Genomic DNA, 16,453 nt, shown 5'->3' on the forward strand with positions numbered 1-16,453 from the left:
ATAAAAATCAAAACAAACTATTTGCCCATATTAATGAAACTTTGCAATAAATGTTTCACTGAAAGTGCCAATACCGACTGAAGTGTCACCGAACTTCCAATCCACGTCATCGCGGCACTTAAGATCGCAAGCGGCACGGCAATATCATAGACGACTGATAATCAATGACTAATGTTATTCGACGCTTCTAGGTATGTCCACTCACGGCCCAAGTAGACGAACTTCCAAGTGATGTCGAATGTTCACGTTACGTCATCGATAGTGCAGCCCTATATAAGTTGCTAACGTCCGGACCTACGGCAATACACAGGATCTGATAAGCTCTACAAACATGCCAAATTTCGCCACTACATTCAAAGGCGTATGCTAGCGGCACACATTTAACGCTTGATTATAAATTATTTTATAGTTTGTTTTATTTTCAACGGCGTCTTATATTCTTGTATCTATTCTTCTCATTTCGACGACGATATACCTGAAGCAAAAGACAAGATTTTTTTTTCAAATGCATTAATCCTCAATAAAGATAATATATTACTGTTATACACAATATTCAATAGTTTTAAAGAGTTTCGACCAACATATTTGCAACGATTGATTCAAATAAAAAATGGGTCCGAAAAAGCCTGGTACTTGGGCCGAATGAGCCTGAAATTGGGGCCGAATAAGCCTGAAAAAAACCGGGGCCGAAAGAGCTTGGGGCCGAAAGAGCCGACAACCTAGAATAATCACGTAGAATATACTCAATATAAAGAAGTGAAATAACTCCAAAACTTAATAAAATGATAACTTTTATGTTCCAGTAGTTTGACTGAATCATAATGACCTTAAATTTAAAATCGGCGAAATGTTGTATCCCGGTGTGACCCAAATTCGACGATATAACGGATACATAAAGCAATATTTAGCGAATAATAAAAAGACTTATATAGCTTAAAATAATAATTTTTAACTCGGCTGTAATTCTTTGAAATGATTCCAAGAGAATAATCATCAATTTAAATTTAAACCGATAAAAATAGAACATCGTCGAATTTAGGTGTCGTCGAATTTGGGTTACGGTAGGACATGTGCCGAAAACAGTTCCCATGCTTTCAAAGGTAATCTTTAGCAATATAATTATAGATTGATGTTTTATGTAACCAAACGCAATATTTTAATTGAATAATTACTTACCAATCGAGTGCATTCCATTAATTATTAAATTTCAACAATGTAAACATCCACCAGAGTATGTCAGTTTCAATTTTCACTTCTTAATGACGTATTGACGAAAGCAGTGACGTCACACAGACATGTATAGTTGTCGACGAAAGAAACGCGGCCGTTCATGTTGTGAACAAATTAAACTTTTAAACAATTGTTTATTTATGAAAAGGGGTAATATTAACTATAGAATATTGGGTTCATTGATATGGAAGCATATTTGTGCCACCACTTAACAACTTAAAATAACATGAAAATAATGGAGGATTTCGCGAAAAAGAAATTCTTTTCGCGAAAACAGATAAATTTTCACGTAAATAAATATATTTTGTTAACACGAATTTATGCATGTTAGTGCTCTAAACTGCCAACACATACAGATAAAATATTCATGAAAATAATGGAAGATTTCGCAAAACAAATAACTTTTCTCGAAATCAGATAACTTCATGAAATTATGAATATTAATTCGCGAAAGATGCCAGTTATATAAAAATAGATGCTCTTCAATTGGTGAACATTGTCTTTATCCTACAGACCAAGAACTGGAGTGTACGTGCATACTATAGCAAGTAGTAAGTTTCCTTTTATTGTTTTATTTTTTATGTAAATGCATCTTTGTTGACGAAAATACATGAAGCTGTTTTTACATATTTATTTTCAGACACAAAAATGGAAATTACTGGGTGAGAAATGGATGTGCGATTTTTCTGTATTCATTAATGCAACAGTCTATACAGTGCCAATGTCACATTTAGGGTTCAAAAGTCGAAAACGGTACAGTACCAATTTCCCCCTTTGGAAAGCCACCTGTTAGACCATTGGATTTTTTATTTGAATAATAGATCTCTAATTTTCTTTATGGTAATTCCAGATCATGCCCGCATACGATATTCAGGACGCCGATCTTCGGGGTATGTCATCATCACAGCTTATTGTTTTGTATCGTCAGAGAGGTTATTCTATACGTGAAATTCTTGGAGTTATGGCCATACGACATGGAACAATAATAGCGAACGATCAATTTTCCGAGTCTTGAGACGTTACCGCCTGACTAGAGGCCAAAGTCAGCACAGTCTCGACGAAATTATTCAAGAAATATTGCTTGAGTTATCAGCTTCCGGTGAAAATGCTGGTTACCGGCAAATGCGTCAAAGACTCCTGATTAATCATGGACTTGCAGCTACATTTGAGATGGTTCGTCTTATTTTAGGACTCATTGATTCACAAGGTGCTGCCGATGTACATATCTAGCTTTTATTTAGATTACATTAGGGAAATTGATGGCATTCCAGTTCGGGTTTACGGTGACGCGGTATAGAAAATTCTATTGTCCGTGATGTGCAAATGGCATAACGATGGACAGACGCAGATCAGTACCAGGGGATCCAAAGCTTCGTCTATGTTTCATCTAACAGAAATGTCTGAATTGAGAGGTTTTGGCGAAGTCTTAGAGAAATGTGTGGAAATGTCTGGATGAACCATTTTAAAGATATGAGTGATTTCGGATTACTGGACACATCTGATAGTGTGCACTTAGAATGCATTAGATATTGTTTTCTTATTGTCATTAGTAAAGACCTGAATGAAGTTTGCAATATTTGGAATACTCATTGTGTTCGTCGAAATAACCGAATTTCATGTCCTGCAGGAAAACCTGAGGTGTTGTTCTTTCAGCCAGAAGTACATGGCGCAAGAGATTGTAAAATATCACTGGTTGACCAAAGGGAATTAAATGATGTGGAACGGAAGTATTCTCAACGCCCTCCAGAACTTGGTGTATCACAAGAGTTCCTGACAATTGCAAGAGCAGCTGTCGGAGATTTGAATCTTCAATACCCACCTAGAAACAGAGAAGAAGGAACAGAGCTTTTTGCTGCAATAATCATGTACATTGAACGCCTCGTTTAACACGGAAATGAAACAAAAATGAACTTAATGATACTTCCTTACAAGCTGGCTAACTTGTGCATTGGTTGACAAAATGTCAATTAATAGATATAGTTGTGTCTGAAAGCAGAGCAAGTACTAGTTTTAAACAAGCTGTTGGCTTTGTATGCGTTGTCATTGCCATGTATGATTGTGTGTCAATAAAACAATACATGTTTTGTCAGTTTCGCTTTAAAATATCATTTTAATATGTGGCCAAAATGCTAGCTTTATTTGTTATGAACACCCTGAAATAAAAATAAAACACAAACCAGGTTACGGTGTATATGGAATCAATACCGTCACGGGGGAAGTACTGTTACACGAAGGGTAGAGTGTCTGGAAATATAATTTCTGGATCACTGCACTGTTTGCGTAACACTTTCAAATGTCATATGAACGATGGAATGCTTCTGTTCTGCCCATGTGTGGTAAACGCCCTTATACTGTCAAATAGTTATAAAATTTTTGGGCATACGGTATGAACAATGCAACACAAGGTGAGCCTTGAGACGGTTCTGTAAAGACTAAAGATAAACGAGAGAAACTGACTCATTACGACTGTCAAATTTGATATCATTGTTTCTTGCAGTCGTGTCAGAGGGCTGTCAGGTGTCATTTTCTCGTGTTCCCTTGAATGCAGGGGTTGTCATAAGGCACTTCTCGTCTTGCATTGTTCCGCCAATGTGGGGTGAGAATAGCAGTTTTATGCCATACAATAAGAGTGTTTCATATCCAAACTAATTTTTATTATGCAGTAGTCTACATGTGACCTTGACCTTTGAGTAACATACCTCAAACACACCAGTAAACATGGATAAATACATCAATAGTTATGTACAACTAACTATTTGTTAAGGTACAACTACACAGAGAATGCGAAAGTGCAAAGGTAAGTCAGAGGTGGCTGTATTAGTTGAATTTGTTTGATGGTAATCAAGCTGATATTTAAACAAGAACCGTTCGACATCCACACACTCGACTTTTCTCAGGGCAGTGCTAGATTATTATTATAAAATGAAAATCTAAGTGAACAAATATAGGTTGAAAATGGGGTATAATTCTGCCAAAATATTTCTTGGATTATCTGTCTTGCAAGTTGGTGTTCTCCTTTTGATAGTTAACAACAGCCCATTGTATAAAACTTGGATATCTTATCCGCCGGTTATCTTTGCGCACTGCTTAAATTTGTCCAAATTGGTTAAGACCTTGGTTAACTTTAACAACAACAAAACAATATCCAAAGCACGTAATGGTCTCGTGAATCTTTTTATACAACTGGAATCCAAATTAAATTATCCAAACACCAGAGATATTGAAAAAGATAACCAATGATAACTTTTATCAAAGTTTACACAACTGGCTGCAAGTGTTCAAAGTTAGAGGTGAAAACCTTTGATAGTTGTTGAAAAATGGACACCAGTCACACACTTAAACAAGGCTGATGTCCTCAACTACAATGGTCTGACAACAATAACTCAACATGCGTCGAAAAGTAGAGCTAAAACACATAAACATGATTAAGTCAAGCAAGGGCAAATAAAATTAATAATGACACTGTTTATTTTAGAAAAAATTTATATAAAATAAGACAGACTTTTTGTCATATCACAGCATAGCAATCAATGTGAAATCAATGTTATAAAAAGGTAAGAAAATAAGAAAGAAAAAAACAAAAAAACAAGAACTTCGCGGACGAAATTGTGCTACGGACGCAGGCAGGACATGAAACATTGTACCATAAATAGAGATTTAACCTATAAGTCTTAGTGTGACCTTGACCTTGTGGGTAGGGACCTGGCTGTTAAGCATGACACACTGGACAATCATGATGAACCTTTGTGCCGAGTTAAATAAAATTCACTTGAAAGATGACGAAGTTATTCTCCAGACACGAATGAAACATGAAACTGTATCATATATGGAGATTTGACCTATAAGTGTGACCTTGACATTATAGGTAGGTACCTGGGTGTTTAACGCGACACATTGTCTAATGATGGGGAACAATAGTACCAAGTTAAATGAAATGCGCTTAATAAATTACAAAGTTATGCTCCGGACACGAAACATTGTACCATATAATCATATATGGACATTTGACCTATAAGAGTGACCTTGACCTTGGAGGTAGGGACCTGGGTGTTAAGAGCGACACATAGTCTAATGATGGGGAAAAAAATTAGAACCAAGTTTAATGAAATGCGCTTAATAAATGACGAAGTTATGCTCCAGACACGAAACATTGTACCATATAATCATATATGGACATTTGACCTATAAGAGTGACCTTGATCTTGGAGGTAGGGACCTGGGTGTTAAAAGCAACATATAATCTAATGATGGGAAACGTTTGTGCCAAGTTAAATGAAATTTGCTTGATAAATGACGAAGTTAGGCTCAGGACACAAAAGCTTGTATCATATTGTCATATATAGACATTTGACCTATAAGTGTGACTTTGACCTTGGAGGTACGGACCTAGGTGTTAAGCGTTACTCATCGTCAAATGATGGGTAACATATGTGCCACGTTAATTAAAATTCGCTTAATAAATGACGAAGTTATGCTTTGGACACAAAAAATTGTATCATATTGTCATATATAGACATTTGACCTATAAGTGTGACCTTGGTCTTGGAGGTTATGACCTGGGTGTTGAACTTGACAAATCGTTTAATTATGGGGGACAAGTGTGCCAAGCTAAATGAAATTCGCTTGATAAATGACGAAGTTATGCCCCGGATACAAAACACTATATCATATTGTCATATATGGACAGTTGACCTATAAGTGTGACCTTGAAATTGGGGGTAGGAACCTGGGTGTTAAGCGCGACAAATAGGCAAATGATGGGGAACATTTGTGCCAAGTTAGATGAAATTTGCTTGATAAATGAAGATGTTATGTTTCGGACACAAAACATTATATCATATAGTCATATATAGACATTTGACCTATTAGTGTGACCTTGACTTTGAAGAATGGGACATGGTTGTTATGTGCCACTCATCATCAAATAATGGGAACATTTGAGCCAAGTTAATTAAACTTTGCTTGATAAATGACAAAGTTATGCTTCGGACACCAAAAACTGTATCATATTGTCATAAATAGATATTTGACCTATAAGGGTGACCTTGACCTTGGAGGTAGGGACCCTGGTTTGTAAAGCGCGACATATCGTCTTATGATGGGATCACTTTTGCCAAGTTAAAAGAAATTTGCTTGATAAATGACGAAATTATGCTCTGGACGCGAAACACTATCATATTGTCATATATGGACAGTTGACCTATAAGTGTGACCTTGAAATTTGGGGTAGGAACCTGGGTGTTAAGCGCGACAAATAGGCAAATGATGGGGAATATTTGTGCCAAGTTAGATGAAATTTGCTTGATAAATGAAGATGTTATGTTTCGGACACAAAACATTATATCATATAGTCATATATAGATATTTGACCTATTAGTGTGACCTTGACTTTGAAGAATGGGACATGGTTGTTATGTGCCACTCATCATCAAATAATGGGGAACATTTGAGCCAAGTTAATTAAACTTTGCTTGATAAATGACAAAGTTATGCTTCGGACACCAAAAACTGTATCATATTGTCATAAATAGATATTTGACCTATAAGAGTGACCTTGACCTTGGAGGTAGGGACCCTGGTTTGTAAAGCGCGACATATCGTCTTATGATGGGGATCACTTTTGCCAAGTTAAAAGAAATTTGCTTGATAAATGACGAAATTATGCTCTGGACGCGAAACAATATCATATTGTCATATATGGACATTTGACCTATAAGTGTGACTTTGATCTTGGGGGTAGCAATCTTAATTTACGGCGAGACACATCGTCTAATAGTAGGGAGCCTTCGTTGCAAGATGAGTGAAATTTGATTAGTGATAAATGGCAGAGTTATGATCCGGACAAAAAAGGGACGGACACACAGAGGGACGGACGATCGCGATTCCCATATCCCCCTCCGACCTATCAGGGGGGGATAACAACTTAAACTGAAGGATATAAAATGCGAAAAAAACTTGAAAATTTATGTAATACAGAACTATTTCAAACTCTTCACAGACAGGCCTTTTAAACTGAGTAAGCTTTATTTAATAATCTCAAAGATGACAATGTATAACATTTATGTTCATTGGTATTTGCTATTTTTTTTATTAAAAAGGTTACTAAAAGTATACATTAACATTGTATTAAATGTTACTAAAAGAATACATTTTTTATCAGAAAACTTAAGTTTTAACTTTGTTCTCAAGAATAAAATTCTAAAAAAATTACCGTTTTACATAAAGGGACACAGTTTCCTTTTCATTAGCAGGAATATTTCTACCAGCTATCAAGCAATGTTTGGATGAATTGAAAATGTATTTTATAGTTAATTTTACAATATTCATTATTTTCAGCCTTATCAAAAATGACTTCCATTGTCATAAATTTGTTCATTTGACACTATTGCTAAAATATACACTTTCATTGTGTAAAAAATGAAATCTGGAAAAATTTCAACAAACTATGTTATATATAAAAATATCCAAATATTTACCAATGTAATGTCAATCTGACATTTAGAAATTTGAAATCAATATCCAAATTTGAACAAATTAATATCCACACTTAAGATACCCTGGTTTAATAATTGCTCTATAAGAATTGTAAAAACATAGCAATTATAAAACACAATCCAACAGTACACAAGTATACATAAACATATATGCTGGCATCTCATGTTTAAAACCCTCAAGTCAAATATACAAGGCCAAGATGGCGCTAAATAAGTCTATGTAAAACTATTTACCAACAGGACAGCAAGAAAATCAAAAGAAGAAATACTTTGTGCTCAAGTGTGTAAAACCTAATTTCCAAAATAATGAAAAAACATCATAATATCATGAGTGTCACCCTCCTTGGGTATTTCTTAATACTTTTCATTAAATATTGATTAAAACTACATAGTACATAGTATGAGCTTGGTTACTGCTGTATAAAAAAACCATCTGGGTTTTCATTGGTTAATCAATCGTACCCAACTACTCCCTCGCCATAAATCAGTCCAAGAAATATAGTTTTATTAAGTAAAACCGTTGTTTGACATGTTGAACTGACACATGCAAATGGGGCATATCGAACCCCTTTTTTTCAGCTGCAAACGTAGCACAGCATGTGCTCACAGTCTAAAAAGGTATCGCAATATCTATCTCTGAAAATCTGGCATGTTGGAATTCTAGGATAGGTAATACTCTGAAAAGAAAAAAACAAAAACACTCACAAAAGACCATACTAACACTTTTAACACTTCATGTTAAATAATTTAGGTCTTACAAGGTTTTATAAAGTGCCTCAGACACAGCAAAAAGTAAAAAAAAAGCTCTGGAACAGCTGTAACAAAAAATATATGTTTACCAATGAAAACATTGATTTTTATGAAAACGTGCCTTCCCAAATTATATTTATAAAAGAAGTGTAGAACAAACACATTTCAAACATTTTTAATAACAATTAATATCACTATATTATACAATTAATAGATCTATTTTGTATAAGTTAATTAAAACATACTAACAGACCACGCGTAGAACACCACGTTAGGTATTCACGTTAAAGGCTCTGAAGTGCATCTATTTTTAGATCTGGCAATTTTCGCGAATTTTTTAAGGTTTCGTGAAAAGTTTTCACGAAAAGTAAGGTTTCATGAAAAGTTATCTGTTTTCGAGATAAGTGATTTATTTTCGTAAAAACTTTAATTTATCTTTATGTCGTGGCAGTTTAGAGCACTAACAGGGAAAAATTCGAGTTAACATAATTTATTTTATTTTCGTGAACATTTATCTGTTATCGAGAAAAACGTTTTTTTTCGCGAAATCCGCCATTATTTTCACGTTATCACATCTGGTAAGTAGTGGCACAAATATGCTTCCATACATTGATGAAGTTAATTCGAAACTAATTGTATTCGATATTGTAAACCGGAAGTACGCAAATAATTTAGACGGGTTATCTTTTTTAAGATTTTGTTAACAACATCTAGAGCAGCTTCGGACAGTCCGGTAGGTTCGGACGTTTTAAAAATGACGTAAAATCGAAGGTATAAACGCGACGTCGCGAGCCAATCTTCTGACAATATTTTGACAAGAAGACACACTGTCGTATTCCAGTAAGAAAAATCAGCAAAATGCGCCATAAACAGGTAAGAATTAAACAGTTTGTGTAAGAAAAACATAAAACGAACCTATTTATCAACGGTCTCCATGGCGAAACTCACAAATTTATCAAGAAATCGACAAAAATCGTTTGTCTTATATCCGACAGGGAATTCAGCAAAGGGAGACAATCATAATATTATGATTATGCGTCACAACCAATAGGCGCTTTAAATAAATAGAGGCCCCGTATGGAGAAGTTTTATGCGTGTAAATTTTATGTTGCAAATAACGTCATCTGGTTTTCAATTAGCGGTCAATTAGTATAGTAGTAAAGTTTGATATCATATTTTAATGGATATCTTGTACTATGTATTACCCTTTTTTTTAGCCGAAACCATCGAAATATCATGGTAAATACAGGGGATACAGAAAAGAAGCACTTGTTCTGGCTGTCGAAGCTGTCCAAAAGGGATTGTTGGTGCGGAGAGCCGCAGCACAATTTTGTGTGCCACGGGCCACCCTTGCTGATAGAGTATCGGGACGGATAAGTGGTACAGTAACCAAGGAGACACTCTTTAACCAAGAGGAGGAATTGAGGTTAGTGGAGTATTTAGAGTCACTGGCACAGCTCGGATATGGGGCCACTAGAAGTCGACTCAAAGATTTGGCTGGGGATTTAGCCTTTAGCCTTGGTAAACGGGGAAAGAATAAGCCTTTAAGCAACGACTGGGTCTCGGGATTTTTACAGAGATGGAAAACACGCCTGTCATCTGTTCGCCCAAGTGCATTGGAATCTTACCGTGCGAAGTATGCAACTCCGGAATCGGTGGATCATTATTTCAAAAATCTTGAAGAAACATTAAAAAAGTATAACTTATTAAACAAGCCAGAGTGCATTTACAATTTAGATGAGACCGGTATCCAGCCAGAACATCGCCCCCCTAACATTATTGCCCCCACCTGTGAAAAGGCGCAGTCAGTTACATCCCCGAGATCAACAACAACTACCGTAATTGGGTGCGCAAATGCTATGGGCAATCACGTTCCACCTTTCTTTGTTTTTAAAGGGAAACGGGAGAATCCCGAGCTTATGAAAGGTAGCTCTCCGGGTTCAAGATTGTGTATGTCCGACTCTGGGTGGTCAAACAGTAACGTTTTAAAAATTTATCTTGAGCAGCATTTCATTCCGAACGTCCGACGTGGAGAGAATGACAAGCAACCGATATTGCTTCTTTTTGATGGGCATAGTTCTCACACATCCACTGATCTTATTGAATGGGCCATTTCAAAAAATATTATCTTATTTGTATTACCTGCTCATACATTACACATATTGCAGCCATTGGACGTAGCTATTTTTGGCCCCTTTAAAGGTCATTATTACAGGGAATGCGCTGCATTTATGCCTAGGCATATGGGTAGATCAGTCACCAAATACGACATGGCAGAAATTGCGTGCACGGCATATTTGCATGCAATGAGTCCCTTAAATATTGTATCGGCCTTTAGAAAGACGGGAATATACCCCTTTAACCAACAGGAGATTCAGGCTGAAAAATTGTTCCCATGTGAGACTTTCAGGGAAGACACGCCCTTACAGAAGGTGATTGCAATGAAAACTGGTAAAGAGGCAGTTGATAAATACTTCGAAGACAAGTACAACCGTAGAAGTTCTAGCCCTATGTCACCAAAGACAGGTGTTCAAGTATCCAAATGCACTTGCAAAAAGACCATATTCAAACCTAAACCCAGTGGAAAACAAATAACCGAGGACACTTTCTTGCAACAGCTGTACGAATACGAGCATGCAAAAGAAACCTGTACTGGCACAACTGCAACGAATCCGAAGAGTCCCCAACCATCGACAAGTGGAATTCACAACAACTCCATTGAAATTGCTTTAAGCGATAATGACATTTCCGATGAAGACTCTGAGGTTTGCTGTGTATGTAAGAGTTTTTACCCACTATCGGAAAAAAATCCTTATCTTAAAATTGTTAATTGGGCCTATTGCGATAAATGCAGTCATTGTGTGCATCTATCTTTTTGTCACGAGAAACGAGTCGTAAGGAGAGGAGACACGTTTTTGTGTCCCCACTGTGTTTAGTTAATTAATTATTGCGTTACGTGTTCTCCCTTATCATGCTTTTCATATTGTTCTCGTCTTAACATTTATATAATCGTGCGTAGTCTTTTAAACGAGAAACATAAGTACCAATCTTAAAAACACCAAGTCGGTAGGGATGTGTGTATAGTTGTGATTGACGGCAAAACCATACACATATCCGTACTGTTATCATTTTTCAATTTTTGCTGTGTAAAATCTGAAAAGGATATATATATATATATAAGCAGGATAAGGGAAGTTAGATACAGTTAAAATTTATTTTACGACACGGGGTCTCGATCGAAAAGGATACTAGTCCGTTTTATCAGCTCGACATGTAAACGTCATTTGCAATTGAGACCGTCGAAACGTTACTGACGTTATATTTATTTCTTCATGGTTATATCACAATTGTACCTATTTATTATTCGTTTGAGCCCATTTTGGCATGTTAATTGTTTTAAAATGAAGAAGACACTCTCCTTATACCGTTGCACTAAAAATCAATGTAAATCCCCCTTCGAGAGCCTCATGCAACTTCACAACATCCGGGCGTCCGAACCTACCGGTGCGCCCAAGCGACACAGAGAGGTCAAATGGGTCATTCTCTATTTTTAGTAAGTAAATGTTTTCGGATTGTTCTGATGAAATTTCATGTTGTTGTTAGTTTGTTTACTGTTCATATTTCAATAATCCTGCACTTTTTTGCTACTTTTCGCTTAATGTCAATACGCATGCGCCAGTCGTATAATTAAAGTGTCCGAACCTACCAGTTTCCAGGATATGGGAAACAGGAAGTGTCACACAGGGAGGCAAACAGACGTATTTTAACGTAGAAAATCATATAATGCAAGGATAGAGTACCATTACCTACAAAATAATACATTTCTTGTCGTATTTTTTATTGAGGAATGCATCTACGTGTCATGTAGCGTTTGTCGAAGTGCCTATGTTGCTCCAGCGGTCTTTGATTTTCCATCGCGAAAATAGATGACGGCAGGAATTATTTGACTTGATAGCCTATAAGGTAATGTCTCTCTGTATTTCAGAAAATTGATACAAATAAACGGTCAACGCCCGCTTCGCGGGCTTTTGCCCGTATAATGAATCGATATGAAGCGACTGAAAAACAATTCAGCGCAGATAACAAAAAAACCCGAGATTTCAATGACAACATTCTGTCCACCAGTTGGGAAGACGGTGGGTTTTTTAGAAGTACTATTGTGTGAACGAGTGCAAAAACCACTTAAAAATATCCCATTGTCTTAGCCACCCACACATCAGAACTAACTTTAGGAGAAAAAACGTATTAATGTGATGATCAAAACCGGGAGCCAGACAACTCGCCCCAAAGCCAACTCGCCCCAGGACAAGTCGCCCCGAAAATCTGGACAAGTCGCCCCAAATATGTTGGACAACTCGCCCCAATCGAAAGACAACTCGCCCCAATTTTGTTTCTTATATATAGTATTATAGAAATTTTGTTCATATAAAATTTGTTAAGTTTAATGTATTAATATTCGTGATTATTGTTTTTAGGAAATGTAGTTGTATGATGTTTTTTTTTCATTTCATATTGTAAAACTTTGTTATTCAATAATTGTTTACATACCGGATTGCTTTTAGTAATAAATTGTTATTAGCTTTTTTATGATTGTGTTTATTAAAATAAGCCCCATTTAGTTCGTCTTGTTTTGAAAACGTGTGAAATGTTAAACGTTTATTTTGACGGCATGCTTTCATTTTCTGTTCAAAGATTGTTTAATGAGAAATTTTGTATGATAGTTTGGTTTAATTAAAGAATAATGGAATGTGTTTGTGTTAGTTATGTTTTGAAAACGTGTGAATTGACGAAAATTAATTAAGCCGGCATGCTTTCATTGTCTGGTCAAAGATTTATTAATAAGACAAACGGTATGACAGTTTGGCGTGATTAAAGAATAAATAAGGTAACACGCTTAACCAGACAACAATGCTGTTTGCAAAGTAATTATAAGGGCTGACTATATATAAAGAGGGTATCTGAATGAGCCCAAAGTATGTGTTTTGTTTGTGTCGGACAATACTATTTGTGACTTGGAATACGATTGCTATATAGTTGTGTGGGTTTCAGTGCATCTGCCATGTGTTCAAACATATATGTGCTTATTTGATGTCGGATACAATAATTTTCTAGTGTTAGTTAGTTTTGTGTTTGTGTTTCTGCAATGGCAGAAGTGGCAAATTGTATACATTGTGGAAAGACTGTTGGGCAGAGGCAACGTGCTGTTTCTTGCGATGCCTGCGAGCGATGGCAACACATAGGCTGTGATTCTGGTAAGTAAACTTATAAACTAATTATTTGTTGTGTCTTACATTTTTTAGGTCAGGCAGCTTTTGTTTCCCCATAAATAATGAATCTAAATTGTTGGATACTTGCATATTATCGGGTAATCAACCAATGTCCGTTAATCCGGTGACACATAACAGATGTGTTTTACGACCTGATAACGATCATAAAACCTTTCAGATAAATGTCAGAAGTCACTGGACCGTTATCTTTGCGTTATTTGGGTGATGTTTACCGCTTTAAACTATTGCTCATGGTGTAATATTGAATGTGTTTACAGTTTTTTTTACTTGTCAGTACAAATATATTTTAAACGTTTGTATAAATCCTTAGTATTGAACATTACTATCTGCTGAAATGATTGAATATTATGATAAAATGTGCATTTTATATTTATGATAAGAATTTACATTAACCTTTTATTTAATATCCTTCATGTATATACATAAGTCGCATATTTTGAAAATAATTACTTTGTCAAAAAAGGCGTGAAAACTCGACACTAAATAAAGAAATATCGTATTGTTTGTTAAGTGTATGTGCTTGACATATTTTTAAAATAGCATTTTGTTGTGGTAATTCTGACGCTATTGGTTATTGAGATATCGCTGTTGTCAAAAAGCCGTTCAGTTTGACATGTAAGGTTCGTTTGTCGGGATATGCTAAACTTTAAATTGAAACAGAACCAACATATTATCAAATAAGACGAATACTACCACCAATAATGTTTATTAATATTTTTTTCATAATTGATTGAGTTATTGTAAATATCGTACTCTATGTTGGCCTCTTCTTATTGAAAATGCGTGTATACTGCCAGTGTCATGCGAATATGGATCTTATTTCTTAATATCCACCTTCACACTTTATTATCGCCTCTAATTAAACTATCTCTATTTAAAGAACATATTACTGCGAACTTAATAGTACCCCATATTCGATGCGAGTTTAATATATGAGATCTAACTTTTAATAAACAATTATATATTAAGTTAATTATTATTACTACTGATAAATAACATTTAAGCTTTCCTCTAAAAAGATACTGTGTACGTGCTTGAATTAAGGTAGTGCACCTCTAATGGGCACATATCCAAATATAATCTAATTAATTATTTTCTTAATCAGCATCATTTCACTGAACTACATGCAAATTTGTAGGTAGGCTTTCCATGCTTTTTAAAAAAATATACCGATTTTTTCAAAACAACCCCCACGCTCGGCTTTTGTCCAGTTTGTTTTCACCCCTGGGGTATATAAAAGTTCCATAATTCATTCAAATTTCCAAATATGGGCATGCAGTTGGTGTGTACAGATGCTGTAAAGGTGTTTAAAGTTTAAACAAGATGAAATAAGTATTCTTTTACAGACATTTATTTTTTACAAATTTTTATCTATGGAAGAGCACCATGAAATGTAAGTGATTTCAGCCAAGTAAAAATTGGGTCGGTTAAAAACAAAGTGTCATAAAATTCAAAATAGTATCATTTAAGTCATATTTTAAACTTAGTTTTTATTGAAACACTATATACAGCAAAAATACCAAGAACTAGACAGATTTACCGTTTACTTTTTGAAATAAAAATAAAAATGCAACATGCATGGTTCGTATTTTCAACAGTAAATCACCCAATTTCGCCATAACGTTGTTTTAATTTTAATAATTGAAAAATGTGCATAAAAATTGCAACATATTTAACAATAAATATAGCTTATATGCCATATTAAATCAAATTACGTTAGAAAATAAATAAAACGCGTCGCAAAAAAGTATACGTCGTCGGCAGGATTCGAACCTGCGCGGGAATATCCCAAAAGATTTCTAGTCTATCGCCTTAACCATTAGGCTACGGCACCTAATAGTAGGCTCTTCAACCTTCGAAGAAATCGCGGGAAATCATTAGAGGTGCACTACCTTAAATCTTTTTCTGTATTAAAATGTTCTAATAAAGTATAAATTTCAGATTTGGCACGAATCTTTGTATATTGATAGATCTTCTATTAACCCCGGTAGTGTTTATTACCAATTATTGTCAATTAGTGTAAATTATAACATCAATCAATATGTGTCATAAATAGGGCGTACCCGAGATACAAACATGAGCCGATGTTGTCTACAACAATAACGATTGCCACACTTTACCTTTAATTGAGAATTACAGACGTGTTAAGTGTTTTCTATCAATTACTGTAATAGATAACATCAAACAGTAGGTGTCATACATATGGTGTACCCGAGATGTAAACATACAAGTCAGAAACGCGAGTCTTACACCCATATTGGCATTTTAAAATATACTTTTGACTGCTTAACTCTAATAACATGTATAACATATAAATAAAAATGTGTCATTTAAAGATACGTTTACACATGTGTATAATTGTTATAAAATATTCATCCCATATTGTCGTTGAATGTTCATACTATGAATTTGTTATTAAATCATAGGTATATCCCTGGCAGAATACAAAGCAGCAACAAGAGGCGAAAGAGAAATTCACTTTCTATGTGCAGAATGTTGCAGAAGCATTCCCACTATTCATAGTGTGCCTGAGGACGAAAAGGTATCACATGTTGACCCAGATTTAACACAGGTATTCGCTCATAACAAATGCTTTCCGTTTTCTGAATTTCAGTTATTTTTGTTGATATTACAAATTACTGGTCTCTTGTAATAGTACTAATTCATTTTTATTTGTTTCAGACTGAAAGA

General features: G+C 35.2%; 1 protein-coding gene across 1 annotated transcript; it reads left to right on the forward strand.

Annotated features, from left to right (window-relative positions):
- The first annotated feature begins 9,164 nt into the window (after nt 1-9,164).
- LOC127846309 (uncharacterized) lies at nt 9,165-10,725 on the forward strand. Its single transcript, XM_052377476.1, has 3 exons — nt 9,165-9,347; nt 9,692-10,609; nt 10,714-10,725. Exons 1-3 carry the CDS (start codon nt 9,333-9,335, stop codon nt 10,723-10,725), a joined length of 945 nt encoding a protein of 314 aa, XP_052233436.1. The 5' UTR covers nt 9,165-9,332.
- Nucleotides 10,726-16,453: the final 5,728 nt, after the last annotated feature.

Source organism: Dreissena polymorpha, chromosome 9, assembly GCF_020536995.1.
Source record: "Dreissena polymorpha isolate Duluth1 chromosome 9, UMN_Dpol_1.0, whole genome shotgun sequence".
NCBI lineage: Eukaryota > Metazoa > Mollusca > Bivalvia > Myida > Dreissenidae > Dreissena > Dreissena polymorpha.